A 19,093-nucleotide genomic window follows, 5' to 3' on the forward strand; every position below is an offset into this window, starting at 1 on the left:
CTGCCCCAGTATTTCCTCACTTTTCAGTACAAGAGGATTAGTTTTTATAACTGCGTATAATAATCAGTGCTTCAGCAATAAAAGTGTACATTTACATTACATTAAGGCCACGTGTATATTTACTGTATATTACTGTGTATATTACTTTACATTAAGGCCACGTGTATACTTACTGGAGATCTATGCTGCTGTGATGGATGCAGCGAGGGTCGATTTAGAGGGTCTGGTGAAGATCCGCTAAATCAATGGCATAGTGCTCTCCAGTCGACTCCACTACTGCATCAGAATGAGAAGAGTAAGGTTAGTCGATGGGAGAGTGTCTCCCATTGACACACCACGGTGTAGATACCGCAGTAAGTCAACCTAAGCTACGTCGACTCCAGTTAACATTCACGTAGCTGGAGTAGTGTAACTTAGGTTGACTTATCATGGTAGTGTAGACAAGGCCTAAGTCATTGAAATCCTTGAGGTTCTACATAGGTGCAGGCATCCACCCATATGCTTCTCTTTGCAGGATCAGGCCCTTATAACCTGAAGTGAAGTGACGGGTCTCATGAGCTTTTCTCAGTACTCTTCCTCTCCAGTCTCCTGTGACTAGATCCCTTCTGTCTTACATTAGATGTTTTAGAATGCTTACTATTTTAAAATTAAATATTTTATTGGAAATAACTAAGGAAAAATACCTAAATTTAGTTTGCCTAAAAAGTATTTTTCATTTAAAATATTCTATTTTACTTCCCTTGTGGGTATCTGCCACAATGCCTGAGAAATGTCTGCTGAAGTTCCAGCAGTGTTTAGAATCACAGAAGTAAGCTGATTTAGAGGCAAGTTCGAGACATGGTAGTTTGACCACGATTCAGCTACCTCTGTGTATATATAAAGGTGTATGGTTTGCATTGATTTTAATTCTGCATTAGCAAAAACCTCTTGTGGTAAAATATTCCTAATTTATGAAAAAGCACAACTTGAAATTTTAATGTAGTGTGAACTAACTTATACAAGTGTCTTTCAAACTGCTCTGTTGTCTCAACATTGCAAACAAATACTGAACTATTGATTTGAGTCGCAAAGACCGTTTTCTTCTCATGAAACTCAACTAATGTCTTTTTATTGCCTCTTCTTTTAGTGCTCATGATCTCACAAAGTGGGATCTGTTTAGTAACTGCTACAGATTACTGAGGACTGGAATTGAACATGGAGCTATGCCAGAGCAGGTACAATTAACAATATATACATTATATCGTTTGGGGGAGTTAAACGCTTTATGAGTGTTAGTAGAATAATCATAGAGAAGCACAATAAGTTGATGCCCTAGCTTTTAAACCACAGTTTAAACCATGCTTTTTGGTCACACAGTGAAATTAATTTTAATGAAATTCCTGGATTTTCAATGAAAGGCCAGTATTAGTGAGGTGCAGGGCCGGGAGTCAGGAGACTTGGGTTCTGTTCTTGGCTCTGCAGCTGACTCACTGTGTGACTTTAACCAAGTCACTTAGGCCCAGGTCTTCAAAGGTATACAGGCATTGCTATGCCTAAATACCTTTAAAAAACTGGTCCTTAATCTTCCTGTGCCTCAGTTTCCTCCTCTATAAAATGAAGATAACATTATGTACTCTGCTATGGAATGTGCTACATACATGCTAGGTAAGATTAGAATTATGATTACACTGTAATGCTGGCTCAGTGACCATTTAAGTATTTGTCCACAGTGGAACAATCACTGGGCCAGAGAGCAAGAATGACTTTGTAGTCCAGTGGTTAGGACACCCATGTAGGAGACCCAGCATCCAGTGCCCCTGCGCCAGTCACTCATTATTCAACAGGAGACATGGAAGGAGCCCCACCTCAGAGTATCCCATAGCTTAGTGGTAAGAGTAGTCTTCTGAGGGGTAGGAGACCCCAGTCAGATCCTTTCTCCCCCTCTGATGGAGAGAGGAATTGAACCTGGATCCCCTAAATCCCAGGCCAGTGCTCTAATGACTGGGCTAAAAGTTATAAGGTTGGCACCTCCTCCTCCAATAGCTTCTTGATAAAATGGCTTAAGGTGCCTAACTCTAAAGAAGGTTCCTGGCTTCAGAAATGCAAGCGGAGCTAGCTGCTTCCCTGGATCCCAGACTAGGAAGCCTGTCTCTAGCATGCACTCCTTGTCAGCATCTCCCATTCGCTGTCTTAGGTGGCTCCCCACCTACCGTTCTTGCTTTTATGAATTGCAGTTTAAGGCACCCGTCTCTCCTTATTCATCATATAGGAGCTTAGGTGCCTAAGTCAGGCTTTGGCAATCACAGTGATTTTTCCAGGCACCTAATAGTTAGGCATTGTGACGCTGAGCGTGACAGCACCTAATTCCTTTTGAGCATTCAGCCCTATATTTCTGAGCTGAAACACCCTCCTCAGGTCTCTCTAAAGCTGCTGCTGAGAGGCTACAGAGGGGTCAGCCAGCAGGACAGCCTGGTTCATGCTGGAACCATGCTGCCCAGGGAGAAGAGACTGGCAGAGTAACAACTGTCTTTATAACTGTCAACTGTCCTTTGGTTCTGTGTTTTAATAGGGGTGTGACCCCCTTCCAAATTGTCCCATTTGAGGGCCAGTGGAAAGAAAACACTGAAAAGTGAATCTCATAGAGTTTTCCTCACGAGCCCTCAACAGCGGTATTTTTGCAGAATGGGATAATTTGGCCCTTAGTACTATCCTCACATAAAACTTCATTGTGAAGTATTTAGGGCTGCCACAGACATAACATACCTGACAAAAAACCTCCAGCATAGAGAAATAAAAAGTTAAGTGCTCTTCCAGTATAGCTTCTCTGCCCATAGACATACTTCTATGTTCATTTCTGCTGATTGTGGGACACATCGCTGATCTGGACAAGATTTTGAGGGGAAGTCACCGTTGTCCTTTAATTTTCTTACTGAATTACAGGTGACACTTCCCACTGATATCTCTGTAGCACTAATATTATCTCCATGAGACGTGTGTTCTCTTTGATTTGCGTCATGTTACCAGACTGTCATACTGACAGTTTAAGAATTCGATGCATTAAAACATGCTTTTACATGGAGATATCCAGATGCTGGGTCACACTTTTGTCATGTTCAGACTTGCCTCTGTGCCTTTCTTTGCTCTGCTCTGACAGACAAAGACTCTGTTACAGTTTTCCTTCCCAGCACCTACAATTTTTTTCCCCACCAAATACGGTAAATGATCTTTACTTATACTAAGACGGCTAAGGGGTAAAATCATACCTTTGAAAATGAGAAGTGCTACACAAGAGCTATTATCACTTCTTTTCCAAAATTCTTCATAAACTCTAACTAAATTTTAGACTTGTACTTGATGCCTTCCCGTTTATTGGCATTCTTTGTGTTCCCTCTATTACAGATAGTTGTTCAGGCACTACAGTGTTCCCATTACTCTATTCTCTGGCAGCTGGTGAAAATCACAGAAGGCTCCCCCTCCAAAGTAAGTAAAAATTCCTATATATACAGCTGTTACTGAAGAAGTTTAACCTTGCTTAGGTCACTAAGTACATTGGGCCTGATTCCCCATTCCCTGCATTATGTGCAGTCATTTTTACACCAGTGCAAAGTGGGTGTAAATCATTACCATTCTGATTTACTAGCATTTAATACCCACTTTGACCAGACAGAGTACAGGGCAATGGAGGATCTGCCCCTGTTCTGTAGTGGAAGTTGATCCTGGTTGATTTTTCATTTCTGAAGATGTCTAATACACTTCTCTAAGGGCACAGACGCCTGAGCCAGAGATTAAGTGTTGGTGATACAGCTTATCTAATTAGAATGGATTGCAGTTTGGGAAATAATGTTGATTTGTAGCATCACAGATAACTGAACATCTACATGGTATTTAGTTTTTAATGAATAACTATATTTTTAATGTTGCCAAAGGCAAATCTAAGTTTGCTAGTAGTGGATGTTACTAATGAAGCACTAAGCAATAACTATCAGCATTATTAAAGCAGAAAGGTCTCTTTGTAATATTAATGTTATTGTTTTAAAACAATGGCACAAAACTAAACCTAATTATCATAAAACCATGGGCAGCAGCAAACACTTTGCACACACAAAGTCCTGGACTGTCCAACACCGTATCTCTATACACGCATCACCTCCCGAAAGACCCCTTGTGCTCCTGACTTGCATTGCAGTTTTTTCTTTATGTAACAGATACAGCCTTCCCATGTCAAATGAAACTCTTACAGTTTATTCCTTAGTCATATTAATAAAGAGCCTGATTAAAAAAAGCATCTCTACTCAGGACAGGACTTAAGCATATGTTTAAGTGTTTCTGGAATGGGGCCAAAATGTGAAGCAATGTCTGCTATGTCAGTGTAACTGTGCTATAAAACTGGGACACAAAGAACTTTTCCACCTTCTAAGGATCAGCCTCTTTGTAAAATGAAAGGAAGTTGTAGCTCATTATAAAAATTATTTTTAGTACCCTATATCAATGAATAAGCACGTACTAAATATGATTCTGACACAGGAGGTAAGAGACAACTGCATGCTAGCATGCGTAATTATCCAGTAGGACACATTAAAAAAATCCTACAAATGATTTTAAATTATTTTATTTCAGACTCACTTTGTAATGCATATATTTTAATTCATAAAAACAAAAAAGAGCTCACTTTCCCATCTCTCTTTGAAAGAAAGAAATGCACAAGTAGGTTAAGATATCCCCAGTAACATTGTATAAAATGCTGAGTCTAGACAAGAGGCAAATGCAAATTTTACTGTAGAAAGAGTTCTAGGAAATGACTCATGCTCTAAGCAAGCAGGAATGCAAATGTTGTGAAGATGTTCTTGTATATGTATACTTATTCAAACTAATTTTTTTAATAGTAGGTTAATCCATATTACATTGATGCAGCTAGACAGGCTTGAATTAGAAAAAGTACCATTCCTAGAGTTTTTATATATTTGTAATTAGATGGCACAAACTGTGAAAGACCATTTGCAATATAAATTAATTCTACATTTGGAAGCCTGTAATTTACCTTTTTTAGTTTTATTAGTTTCTAAATTTTCTGTTCTAACTTTTGGACTTTTCCTTTCCTATATGTACATTGATCGTGTGCTGAATCATTTAAAAGTAATTGGATAGAATTTTGAATGACATCATACTAATAAGTAATACAGCTGTGGAGCTGTTACTATTTGGATGGCTTGGATTAGTCCCCAGAATGGCACAAAGTCTACTGGAATGTGGCTGAGGTTTGCTCTTCCTGATCAAATGAAAAGGAGCATTATGTTGTCTTTATTCCAAAGCCAGAGACAACATCCTTCATCTGGTGACTTCTGCTCACTTTTCCAAAAACCTCAGCCTGGCTAACAGCGGAAGGCAAGGTAAAGGGAAGCACCTCAGAGAGAAGCGAGGTGCAGCATCTGTTCCTCATATGTGCTTTCACAGATTCTAAGGCCAGCAGGGACCATTGTGATCATCTGGTCTGACCTCCTGTATAACACAGACAATGGACGTTCCCCAAATTAATTCCTAGCGCAGATCTTTTAGAAAAACATCCAAACTTGATTTAAAAATTGTCGGTGATGGAGAATTCACCCTTGGTAAATTGTTCCAATGGTTAATTACCTTTACCATTAAAAAATCGTGCCTTATTTCAAGTCTGAATGTGTCTAGCTTCAACTTCCAGCCATTGGATTGTAGTAGACCTTCCTCTGCTAGACTGAAGAGCTCATTATTAAATATTTGTTCCTGTCAGAGGGTAGCTAGTCTCTGTGGATAGACTGAGCACTGCTCCCCTGGACTGGAGCAGGTGAGCTTAATACAGCTAATTAAAGAGCTGGGTTATACCTGGGTCTATGAAGGGCTGCTAGTAGGCAGCTGAGAGGGAAGGACTGTGACGGGCTGAGTCCTGCTCAGCAAAGGCCACACAGGAGTAGAACTCACTCCTGTGGTGAGTCCCTGGAGTAAGGGAGGGTTTGGGGAAGCAACCCTGCGGCAGCTGCTCCAAGGCGGGAGCAGAACTGGCTGAGGCTAGGAAGATGCCAGGAGCTGGGCGTGGTTGCCATGAAGACTGGGGCCAAGTACTGACTTAAGACTGCATTCTGGTTGGTTGGTTGTTTAACCTTTATTGTAAAAGAATAAACCTCTGAGACTGGGCTTGGCAGCCCATGTTTGGAGCCAAGGTGAATCAGCAACCATCCCAGTGATACCTAATCTACCCCTAGACTAAGTGGAAAGATGGAGTTGGTGATCAGCCTGTTAGTGGCAAGGCAGCAGCAGCAGGTAGCCACTATGCAGAAAGAGCAAGAACACCAGACCCAGACTTTTCTGATGCAGATGATGGAAAAATCAGCAGAAACAGCAGGAGGCCCGGTTCACTACACAACAGAGTTGGCAAGAAGTCCACTCCAAACAATAGGCGTGGATACAGAAGTGGTTGGGCTGTGTCACACCTGGTAGTGCAATTGGTGATGGGACTCGGGTCCAGTTGGCTCCGGGCCTTGCAAAGCTTTGACCACAAGATGACCCAGCGGCCTTCCTCCAGACATTCGAGTGAGTGGCAAAAGCAGCAGACTGGGAGGAGTCTGTTTGGGCAGTCCACATAGCACAGTTTCTGAATGGTGAGGTGCAGGTGGCTTACTGGGTAATAAGTGATGAGCAGGCAAACTCCTACCCGGTGGTGAAGGTAGCTATCCTGGACTGGTTAGGGCTGACTCCAGAGGCTTATAGGCACAGGTTCTTGGTGGAACCATTCCCTCAAGGGGCACATCTGCAGCCTCTTGACGTGGTGTGTCTGCCCAGAGACCAGGTCAGGGGAGGAAGTTCTGGATCAGGTGGTCCTTGAACAGTTCCTGAAAATTCTGCCCAAAGGGGCACAGAGCTGGGTAAAGTGCTTCCAGCCAGCCCCAGTGGAGGAAGCGGTGGAGTGAGCTGAAGCCGTCTCTGAGTGACCAGGACAATGTAATAAACTGAGGGGAGTTCACCAGGGGATAACCCAGGGAAGCCCTCAAGTGGGAAAGACCCTGAGTATCCTAAACTCAGGAGGCACACAGCACCTCCAAGGGTTCTGGGGAGCCCTGCGGATTACTGGAAATACTAGTGGGAAGGGACCAAGGGGCCCTGGGGTTTGCTTCCCTTGTGGTCAGGCCAGGCATATTAAAAAAAAATTTCCCAATTATGAACTGTGACTACCTAAACTGTTACTACAGTGGGACCAAGCTGTGGGGTCCACTCTGAGAGTCCAGATGGGCACACGGTGGGTAGTAGCAGTTAAGGTGGGAGGAACTGTAGTTAAGGGACTTGTTTTGGGTGCACTGTCATTCTGGAAGACCAGTTGAAGTTAAATAGCCTGGACAGACACCTCCCAGTGAATGTCTCCTGTATCTATGGTGAGATCCAGATCTACCCACTGCAGAAGTTGAGCTGGAGGCACGGAGTTGGAGAGCTTGACTGCATGTTCGGGTGGTAAAGGGCGCCTTGGCCCATAGTTCTGGGGAGAGACTGGGTGGGTTTCTCAGCCCTGATGCAAAAGGGGCTAGGACAGCAGCCTGGGACCAGGAGGGTCCAGGACCATCTAGGAAAGGAGGTAAAAGGGCTGGGAGCCAGAGTAAGGATGGCAAAGGGGGACTGAAAGGGAGAATACAATTTTCCCCGAGGCCTGAGGGACCGTCTTAGGAAGTGCCAACAGGAGTTGGACAAGGTAAGTACCTTACCGGAGAAAATCATCAGCCAACTTGTCAGGTTAGAACAAGAGTTGGTCCGGGTGCAGGTGGGAGCCAAGGGGCAGAGGAAACAATGCTTGGCCCTGCACAAGAATTGGCCCAGGTCCAGAGAGGGGAAACTCAGCAGGATACAGTGAGGACGCAGACGGAGCCCTAAGTGCAGCAGGATACAGCAGGGACCCAGACTGAACCCCAGGCGTAGGAGAGTAAAGTGAGGAACCAGACGGAGACAGAGAGTACAGTGGGGACCCAGGTAGAGTCCCACGCTCAGCAGAGTACAGAGGGGACCCAGACAGAACCCTTGGTTCATCAGGATACTGTGAGGACCCAAACAGAATCCCAAATTCAGCAGGGTACCTTAGAGACCCTGACAGAGTCCTGAGCTCAGCAATGTACAGCAGGGACCCAGACAGAATCCCAAATTCAGTAGGGTGCCGTGGGAACCCAGGCTGCACTACCTGCTGAACAAGCTAGCATGGGGACTCAGACAGGACCCCTCCAACAGGGAGAAGTGCTAGAAGGAGGCTGGGGTAGGAACCAGGATACCAGGGCAGGGAGAACCAGAATTGGACTCAGTATTCCAGCAGTAGTTACACCAGTACCAAATAACGAGTAAAATAACCTCTCTACTCCTACTCGAGATTCCCCCATTTATGCATCCCAGGATTGCATTAGCTCTTTTAGCCACAGCATCACACTGGGAGCTCATGTTCAGCTGATTGTCCACCACAACCCCCAAATCTTTTTCAGAGTCACTGCTTCCCAGGATAGAATGCCACATCCTGTAAGAATGCCTACATTCTTTGTCCTAGGTTTACATTTAGCTGTATTAAAACACATGTTGTTTGCTTGTGCCCAGTTTACCAAATGATCCAGATCACTCTGTATCTGTGATCTGTTCTCTTCTTTATTTACCACTCCCCTAGTTTTTGTGTCATCTGCAATCTTTATCACTGATGATTTTATGTTGCTTCCAAGTCTTGATAAAAACGTTAAATGGTATAGGGCCAAGAACCGATCCCTGCAGAACCCCACTGGAAACAGACCTGCTCGATGACAATTCACCATTTAGAGTTACATTTTGAGACCTATCAGTTAGCCAGTTTTTAATCCATTAGTTTGTATAGCAGGCCTGAGATATGGTATGCTGACTGAGCATAAATCCAGTCTGCTGTATGTCTGCCTTTCCTTCATTTTGGGAGCCATTTGATCCATGTTCTTTTTGCCATGGGTTGGAATTACCACATTTCAGTGTGTGTTAGAGATTATTCACTTCTGATGGGTAATCCAATTCCATCCTGTCAGGCAAAAATCTGGTCATAGTAATGCATGCATTTGTGACCTTCCAGGTTTGACTGTTGCAACTCCTTATAGTGGGAATGAAGCCAAACTTGATGAAATAAGCTGAAACTGCTACAAAATGCAGCAGCCCATTTGTTGAGTAACACAGATGGCTATGAACATACTGCCTCTGCTCTGCTCTCAGCGTTGGCTTCCCATCACTTACAGAGCCAAATTCAGTTTCTGTCATGGTATTCAGAACGATCCATCAGATTGTCCCAATTCTAGGAGATCATCTGTTCTTCCTTGACCATGACTTCCTACAACAGCTACATTCCATCAGAATTATGACCAACGGAAGATGGAACTTTCTTGAGAGTGGGACCCAAATTTTGTAAGTCACTTTTAGAGAGATAAAAATGGTCACTAGCCTCACAGCTTTCAAAACTAAATGCAAAACCTATTTACTTGTGTTACCACATGTCTTCATGTAATCCTCACATATATGTGGAGGAGAGAAGGAATGAGACAAAAAACATTCTAGTTTTCAAGCTACTTTTACAGGAAGGTAAAGAGAGAGAAAAATGTTTGTTAGTTGTAGTTCTTATATTTAATTGGGAGGTGCTCAGTCACTACAGTGAAGAGGAGCATATAAGTACCTAGACAGATTTTTCCCTGCTTGGGTTTTGAGCACTGTCACTCACAAGGTTCTGGACACATTAGTAGAACATTATGCCACATCTTGTGTGCTACATCCTTCTCCTTTTTGCTGATGGGGTTGTTGATGTTTCCTTTTAGGAAGACAGGGTGCCAGTTGCTTTAAAGCAGTGGTTCTCAACCTTTCCAGACTACTGCACCCCTTTCAGGAGCCTGATTTATCTTGCATACCTCCAAGTTTCACCTCACTTAAAAACTTCTTGCTTACAAAATCAGACATAAAAATACAAAAGTGTCACAGCACACTATTACTGAAAAAAAATGCTTAATTTCTCATTTTTATCATATAATTATAAAATAAATGGATTGGAATATAAATATTGTACTTACATTCCAGTGTATAGTATACAGACCAGCATAAACAAGTCATTGTCTGTATGAAATTTTAGTTAGACTTCACTCGTGCTTTTTATGTAGCCTGTTGCAAAACCAAGCAAATATCTAGATTAGTTGATGTACCCCCTGGAAGATCTCTGCTTACTCCTAGGGGTACGTGTACCCGGGTTGAGAACCATTGCTTTAGAGGACTCACTCTTGTCCTCTGCTCAAAAAGTCATCTTTTCACATTGGGAATCTTGCTAAGCATTAACCCGAATCTAAACTTCCATTTTTGGTTACAAATATGAAAAAGGTTGTGATCATACAACTTTTGAGTATCTTGATCTTGTCAGTCAGGACTCCTATCTGGGTGCAGTACAGAGACTGTATTTATCGTGCTGATCAATGGTCTTCACCTAATGTTGGATAAAGATTTTGTGCCCAGCTGATATTAGATCTATCAGCTGCCTTCAAAACTGTGGATTTTTAACATGACTGTGGAGCCTGGCAGGAATGGATTGGACTGTCCTTGGATTGCTTTGTGATTTACTCACATGAAGATCCTGGAGAGTAGTATGGGCAATTGCTCTTCTGCACTGAGGGCCAACATGTGAACTACCACAGAGTTCTGTGCTGTCCCTGTCTTATTCAATGGGTGTGCAAGGTCATTAAGAAAGCCATTTAAAGAGATGTTTAATATGTTGATAACACACCAGTGCTGTCCATCTTGCCCAGGCGAAGTGTGCTCCTGGTGACTGGGCTAGAGTAGTGAACTTCAGAAAAGTTACAAAATTTTCCTTTTGTTGCTCTGTAACTTTCCAAAGTTGAGGAAAATGTTACAGAGTGGAAAATGAAAAAAACATAAAAATGAAGAAAACTAAATCCTGGACATTATTTATTCTATTGCGTCTTGGACAAATGTTAATTATAATCTTCAGTCTCTGTACTGAACTCATAAGTATTTTATGGAATCTAGGGCTGGAATACGATCAAAGTTATGTCAATATTTAAAAAGAGTATACAGGATGACCCAAGTAACAAATGACTGGTTAGCCTGATATTAATCACAGGCAAAATCATGGAATGGCTGATACAGTACTCTACCAATAAACAGTTAAAGGTCAGAAACAAAATTAATACCAATAAATATCACTGAATGGAAAACAGACAAACCTGATACTGTTCTTGACATGTTTGCACGTTTGGCTGTTAAAGATAACCATACTGATATAATGCATTATGGCTTCTGTTTAAGATTATACAAACTCACTGTGGTCCGTATTCAAAGGATTAAAAACTCCTTAACTCTTAGATCTCAAAAGTAATTGTAAATGGAGAACCACCATCATCCACTGAGGTTGTTTCTAGTGGGGTCCCACAGTGATCTATTCTCAGCCCAATACTATTTAATATTTTTATCAATGACCTAGAAGAAAATGAAAAGTCATTTAAAGACTGCAAATGATACAAAGATTGGTAGTAAATAATGATGAGGTCTGGTCACTGTTACAGAGTAATGTGGATCACTTGAGAAACTGAATGCAGCTAGACAACAGGCATTTTAATACATCTAAATACAAGAACCTACATCTGGGAACAAGAATGTAGGTCACAAAGGATCGGGGACTCATCCTGGAAGCAGTGACTTTGAAAAAGTTTTAGGGGCCATTGTAGCTAGCCAACTGTACATGAGTTCCCAATGTGATGCAGTGGCCAAAAGGGCTAACACGATACTTGGCTATGTTAATAGAGGAGTCCTGAGTAGGACCAAGGAGGTGATAATACCTTGGTATATGTCATTGGTAAGACTACTACTGGAATACTGTGTCCAAATCTGGTATCCACACTTTAAAAAGTCTATTGAAAAACTGGAAAAGATTCAGAGAATAATTCATAAATAATTAGTGGTCGAGGAGCTAACTCTATTTGCCAAAGAGAATATTAAGAAACACCTTGATCATGGACTACACAGGCAGAAGATATCTAACACTAGTGGCTGGAATATGCTGGGGAAGAGTCAACATGGCTTTTGTGAAGGGAAATCTTGCCTCACCAATGTAATTACTTGAGTGTCAACAAGCATGTTTTTTTTCTGTTTTACTGTTTTACTTCGTTAGTCCTGAAAAATAAGTATTAAAAAATACTTTGGCAGGTACAGAACCTTCATCAAAAGTGGTGGCTCGTTCAATTAAATCACAGGCAGCTTCTGCAGGCTTTCTGGCCCAGATGCCCATCCTGTACATTTGTAAGGTGGCAACCTGGTCTTCGATCCACACATTTACTTCCCACTGTGCCATCGCTCCTCAGTCTAGAGATGACGCCAGATATGGACAGGTGGTCCTACAATCCTTGTTCAAGTAGACGCCAAACCCACCTCCAGCTTGAACTGTGTGTCACCTAAAGTGGAATGGACATGTGAATCACTTTTGAAGAATTAAAAACAGTTACCTGACTTTTCCATAAATACTGTTGTTTAGGGAATGTTACACATCTCCATTCCACCATCCACCCTCCTTCCACTGGAGTCTCTCCAGGACAGGGATGGCCAACCTGAGCCTGAAAAGGAGCCAGAATTTACCAATGTACATTGCCAAAGAGCCACAGTAATACGTCAGCAGCCCCCCATCAGCTCCCCCATCCCGCTCCCAGTGCCTCCCACCCACCAGCAGCCTCGCTGATCAGTACCTCCCCCTGTCTCCCTGCACCCCCCAATCAGCTGTTTTGTTGCATGCAGGAGGTTGTGGAGGGGAGGAGCGAGGGCACGGCAGGGAGGGGGAGGGGGCAGGAAGGAGTGGAGTGGAGTGGGGGCAGAGCCAGGGGTTGAGGAGTGAGCACCCCCTGGAACATTGGAAAGTTGGCGCCTGTAGCTCCAGCCCCAGAGTCGGTACCTATACAAGGAGCTGCATATTAACTTCTGAAGAGCCACATGTGGCTCTGGAGCCACAGGTTGGCCACCCCTGCTCCAGGAGGAAGGAACTCAGGAGGGTTGGGGGCAATGGGGCCCTTTATAACTGCATGCACTGGTGCAAGGCAGGGGCACTCATGCTGCCCTGACAGGTACTGCTGAGCAAAAAACCTTTGACAACTATGAATGAGGTATTCACACACCTACAATGGAATGGACATATGCAACACATATCTTGAAGACCAACAGTTAAGGAAAAGTAGGTAACCATCTTTCCCATCGCCCAAATCTATAATTCCATCAGATGTCCCCCCGATCCATCAGTTACCCACACACTTCCCAATGCACCATTCCCAGTGAATCCTCCGTTCTCCAGTCCCTCAAACCTCCCTCCCTCTGGTCCCCAAGTCGTTAATTCCTGTTCCTGGGCCAGTACGTCAGCAGGTTTTTCTACAAAGCAAGCTTGCCTTTCTAGCTCCCCTCTCTGCAGATTGTTAGGACCTTGTGATGTTGTTGGACTTGATTCATGTTTATTGATATTTAACAGATTTTTCTTTTCCTGTTGAATTATCCTGGTACCAAGTTCTAGATAAATACCATGTAGGTTTACTTTGTTGTCTTAAATTTTTGTTTGAAAACTTTTAAAATTGAAATCTAAATTTAAAATTCAAGCTTGTAACTGGTATCTGTATTTAAAAATATCTTGGATGTGGTGATAGTATATTCTTATTATTGTTTATTATCAGAGTGGTACCTAGACCCCTTTGCAAAGTTCCAGTTGTGCTAGGTGCAATACAGACAGTGCCTCTCCAGAGAGCTCCTTGTTTTCTTTTCAGTGCCTCTCCATTTTTGCTTGGAGAGCTGTAGGCTTGATTGTGTGTGAAATTATTTGTCAACTCTTTTATTTTTCTTGTCCTGGCAATCTATTATTAATAGATTGGGAATGTGGGTTTAATATATTATTAATAATAGGGGGGGAATACCAAAGAAACCCACCATAATAGCATTTAGCTTCAAAAACAGGAACTACACAAAAATTAGGAAGCTAGTTTAAATGGAAATTAAAAGGAACACTCAAAGGAGTGAAATCCCTGAAAACTGCATGGAAACTATTTAAAAACACCATAATAGAGTTTCAAATTAAATGTATATTGCAAATAAAAAAAACGGTAAGAGGACCAGAAAAGTTCCATCATCGCTAAACGGGAGGAAGAGAGGTGGTTAGAGGCAAAAAGATATCCTTTCAAAATTGGAAGTCAAATGCTAGTGAGGAAAATAGAAAGGAGTATAAATTCTGGCAAGTTAAGTGTAAAAATATAATTAGGTAGACCAAAAAGGAATTTGTAGAGCAAATACCAAAAGACCCAAAAACTAATGCAAAAAGTTTTTTAAAGTAATCAGAGGCAGGAAGCCTGACAAACAGTCAATAGGACCTCTGGAGAATCGAGGTGCTGAAGTAGCACTCAAGGAAGGTAAGGCCGTTGTGGAGAAGCTAAATGAATTCTTTCCATTGGTCTTCAGTACAAAGGATGTGAAGGAGTTTCCCACACCCAAACTATTCTTTTTAGGTGACTAATCTGAAGAACTCTCCTAGACTAAGGTGTCAGTTGAGGAGGTTTTGGAACAGATTGATAAACAGTAATAAGTCATCAGGGCCAGATAGTATTCACCCAAGAATTCTGAAGGAACTAAGATATGAAATTGCAGAACTACTGACTGTTATGTAACCTATCACTTAAATCATCTTCTTTTCTAGATGACTGAAGGTTAACTAATGTAGTGCCAATTTAAAAAAAATGGCTCCAGAGGCAATTACAGGCCAGTAAGCCTAACTTCAGTACCAGGCAAATTGGTTGACATTATAGTAAAGAACAGAATTTTAGACCCATAGATGAACACATTATGTTCGGCTTTTCTAAAGTGAAATCATGCCTCACCAACCTATTAGAATTCCGTGAGAGTGCAACAGGCACATGGACAGTGGTCCGGGGGATCCAGTTGATATAGCGTATTGGACTTTTAGAAAGCCTTTGACAAGGTCCCACACCAAAGGCTCTTAAGCAAAATAAACTGCCCTAGGTTAAGGAGGAAGGTCACCTTATGGATCAGTAACTAATTAAAAGATAGGAAACAAAGGGTAGGAATAAATTATAAGTTTTCACAATGGAGAGTGATACATAACAGGGTCCCTCAAGGATCTGTACTGGGATCGGTGCTGTTCAACATGTTCATAAATGACCTGGAAAAGGGAGTAATGAGTGAGGTGGCAAAGTTTGCAGACAGTACAAAATTACTCTAGATAGTTAAGTCCAAAGCTGACTGCAAAGGATTACAAAGGGATCTCACAAAATTGGGTTACTGGGCAAGAAAATTGGTGATGAAATTCGATGTTGGTAAATGCAAAGTAATGCCCACTGGAAAACATAATCCAAAAATACGTACACAATGATGGGATGTAAACTGGCTGTTACTTCTCAAGAAAGAGACTTTGAAGTCATCATGGATACTACTATGAAAATATTCACTCAATGGGCTGCATTAGGCAAAAAAGCTAACAGAATGTTAGCAAACACTAGGAAAGGGATAGTAAATAAGACAGAAAAATACCATAATGCAACTCTATAAATCCATGGGATATCCACACCTGGAATACTGCATGCAGTTCTGGTCACCCCATCTCAAAAAAGTTGTATTAGAATTGAAAAAAGTATAGAGAAGGGCAACCAAAATGATTAGGGATGTGGAACAGCTTCCATATGAGGAGACATTAACAAGACTGGGACAGCTCATCTTAGAAAAGAGATGACTGAGGTGGTATGATAAAGGGCTATAAAATCATGACTGGTGTGGAGAAAGTGAATAAGGAAATGTTATTTACTCCTTCACATAACACAAGGACCCAGGGATAACCCAATGAAATTAATAAGTAGCAGGTTTAAAACAAACATAAGGAAGTACTTCTTCACACAAACACAGTCAATCTGTGGAACTTGTTGCCAGGGATGATGTGAAGCCAAAACTATAACTGTGTTCAAAAAAGAATTTTATAAGTTCATGGAGGATAGGTCCATCAGTGCCTGTTAGCCAAGATGGTCAGGGACACATCCCCACCTCCAGATTTAGGGTATCCCTAAACCTCTCACTGCCAGAAGCTGGGACTTGATGACAGGGGATGGATCACTCACTAATTGCCTTGTTCTGTTCATTCCCTCTGAAGTATCTGGCACCAGCCTCTGTCAGAAGACAGGATACTGGGCTAGATGGACCATTTGTCTGACCCAGAATGACCATTCTCATGATCTTATGTTTTTGTGCTCTAATATTAAAGAATATTATCCCTTTTTGATGTTTATTCAGGAGGACTTGTTGGTATTGAGGAAAACTGTGAAATCCTTTCTGGCTGTCTGCCAGCAGTGCCTATCGAATGTCAACACTCCAGTCAAAGAACAGGTAAGAAATGCACTCACATGTTCTTTACAAAAGTTTGATTATTTAAGCATAGCAAGAACCAAGAAGAGGTTTTTATTAGATCAGTCTTGTGATGAAACAATCTTCTGTGCTGTTCTTTTTAATAAACCGAACAAACTGTCCATAGAAATGTATTCATACAGACTCTTTCTGAGCACACCATAACACATCTAGAGCCAAATTCATCCTGCACCATAGGCAACAAAATGCAATATCCCATGGGTACATGCTGTGACAGTTCTTCACTTCTGTGTCTGTGCCAATTTGAGAGTGGAGAACTCTGATACTTCTAGAGCTGCAAGCCATTGGCTCCAGTAAGGCATGCTGCACGCTTCCCCAACAGGAGAACCAGTGTCTCCCATAGCAGTTCTTTTATTGCCGCTATATATAGGAATACCCTGGAGGACACTGAATCAGTGATCTCAGATGTTGTTTTGCAATAGTCTTTCTATTTACAAACAGCCACTTCTTCTTAAGGAAAGCTCAGTTTTTCTTAAAAATTGATATATCCTGTCAGTGTCTCTTCCTGTTAGTTCCTAATTCAAAAAATCATATTTGGGGAATTTTTTAGTTCTCATAATGTTCACTTCCTTGAGACTCAGGGCTTACTGCTTCCTTCCCTGTTTCCCAGGTTGGTTGAAATTCTGTGTGCGTGCGCACATGCATTATGATTGTATGGGTAGGCAGCAGATTTTCATAGCTGAGTGTAATTGCCCATTACTGTGTATTAGATATTGGAAGGGTCTCCTGTCAGAACTGGCCCTTATATATAAGGGTTTATCAATATTTTGTGCAATCTCATCAAAAGGCAATATAAAGTTTGCTTGACAATATCTATGTTCTGTAAAACTAGGTTGGTTTGCATTAATTTTGTCAGTATCCTTTAATATATTCCTGAAGGCTTTCCCAGGAACTTGCCCAGCATCAATATGAGGCTAACCATCCTGTCATTACCTAGATTATCCCATTTATCCTTTTTAAATTTTAGCACATTATCTTTTCTCCATTTCTCTGAAACTTTCCCGGTGTTCCAGGATTTGTTAAACATCAACAGCTCTGAGATTTCCTTAGCCAATTCGTCTTAAACTTTTGGGTACAACTATCCCTTTCTGCAGATTTAAAATATTTAACTTTAGTAGCTGCTGTTAACGTTCTGCCTAGTTACTGTTGACATAAAGCATATTTCATTATCACTGTAGGATGTGAATATGTCATCCAGCTTCTTTTCAAATTCAGATCAGAAATATTTATTGAACAGTTCTCCATTTTCTATATCAGCACTGACAATTTTACCATCCTTATCTAGTAATAGACCTATACCTTTGCTAGGATTTCTTGATTTTGTTCCCAAGATCTTTTTTAAATTCCTTTGTATTGTCCTTAACCCTAGTGGCCAAAATTTTTTTCACTGATATCTTTAGCTTCCCTTATCAAATTGTCTGTATTTCATAACTGCTAACTTATAGTCATTGCTGTCAACTTCCCCCTTTTCCATTTGTTTGAGTGATAGAATTTTATTACTGCATTCATTTCCCTTCTTATCTAGGATGGCTTTTTACTCTCATTTTAAATCAAAAAAGCCTTATTTTGTGATTGTCAGATTGTGGGCTTTTTGGTGTATCTGATAAAGTTTTCTTAAACAACTGCAAATTATAATTCACATTGTTTTGTCTAAGTTTCTCCTCCCGGTCAGTTTTGTTCATAATTGTTTTCAACTTCGGACAATTGGGCCTTTTAAAGCACTGATTTTTAGAAGCTCCAAGGACATTTCACAACTGTAGCGTTAATCCTCCATCATATGTCCCCCAGACTGAAAGCACCCATGATAATTCAGTTTTTCTTTCTACATGGTATAAATAGATGTTTAAAGAGCTGTTCATCCTGTTGTCTAATCTTATTTGATGTCTAAAACAGATGTTTAGCTGGTTTTGTGCTTTATCATTTGGAACTCTGAGCCAGAAGCATTCCAGGTCCTGCATTTCAGAACTGTGAATTATTCAAAAGCTGCTAATAGTATCTTTGATGTACAGTGACATTGCCCTTCCCTCCTGCGTGCTCTATTTTTCCCAATAAGGTGTAGCCAGTGATTTTAACATTCCAGTCATGTGACTCATCCTACCAGATTTCCATAATACTATTTGTGTCAAATTTCTTTTAAAAAATGAGTATTTCTAATTCCTGTTGTTTATTTCCCAGGCTTCAAGCATAGATATGTAGACAATTAAAGAATTTCTTCTCTTTATCCCTTGACACCTTGATCCTTCACATTCATGATACCTGGAGTCTGAGTTATGTGTTTTTGTATTTGCATTTTGCTTCCCCCTTAATACTCTTCTCTTTTGTTGCTAGTTGAATGCTCTGCTGACTAATCAATCCTTGGTTCCCCATCTACTAAATCCAAACCACTCTGGTGATTTGGGGAATAAGACTGCACAATTTATGAATTGTGTGTGAGATGATGAATTCCTAGAATTCCAAAAGGATAACAAAGGAGGTATATTGACTTAAGTGAAGACATACTGAACTCTATACAAAAGAGTCTCTGGCTCCCACCCAGGAGAACTGGTTTATCAGGGGACCAGTGACCTAGCGATGAAGTCAGCTGGTAAGAGTCTGGGATCACTTGTTGAAACTAAATGGAGTCACCTGACAGAGGAGACTGCAAGGTTATACAGAGCAGAAGCTGCTCTACTGGCTC

General features: G+C 41.4%; 1 protein-coding gene across 4 annotated transcripts in view; it reads left to right on the forward strand.

The window, feature by feature from the left end:
- Positions 1-19,093, forward strand: part of STAG1 (stromal antigen 1) — a 365,202-nt gene that overhangs the window by 263,364 nt on the left and 82,745 nt on the right. For all 4 annotated transcript variants that reach the window (XM_037909148.2, XM_037909146.2, XM_043521994.1 and 1 more), the window contains 3 exons: positions 1,127-1,214; positions 3,379-3,459; positions 16,285-16,377. In XM_037909148.2, coding sequence (XP_037765076.1) covers positions 1,127-1,214; positions 3,379-3,459; positions 16,285-16,377 — 262 coding nt within the window. The remainder of the gene's footprint in view (positions 1-1,126; positions 1,215-3,378; positions 3,460-16,284; positions 16,378-19,093) is intronic.

The sequence above is a fragment of the Chelonia mydas genome, chromosome 9 (assembly GCF_015237465.2).
Source record: "Chelonia mydas isolate rCheMyd1 chromosome 9, rCheMyd1.pri.v2, whole genome shotgun sequence".
Classification (NCBI taxonomy): Eukaryota; Metazoa; Chordata; order Testudines; family Cheloniidae; genus Chelonia; species Chelonia mydas.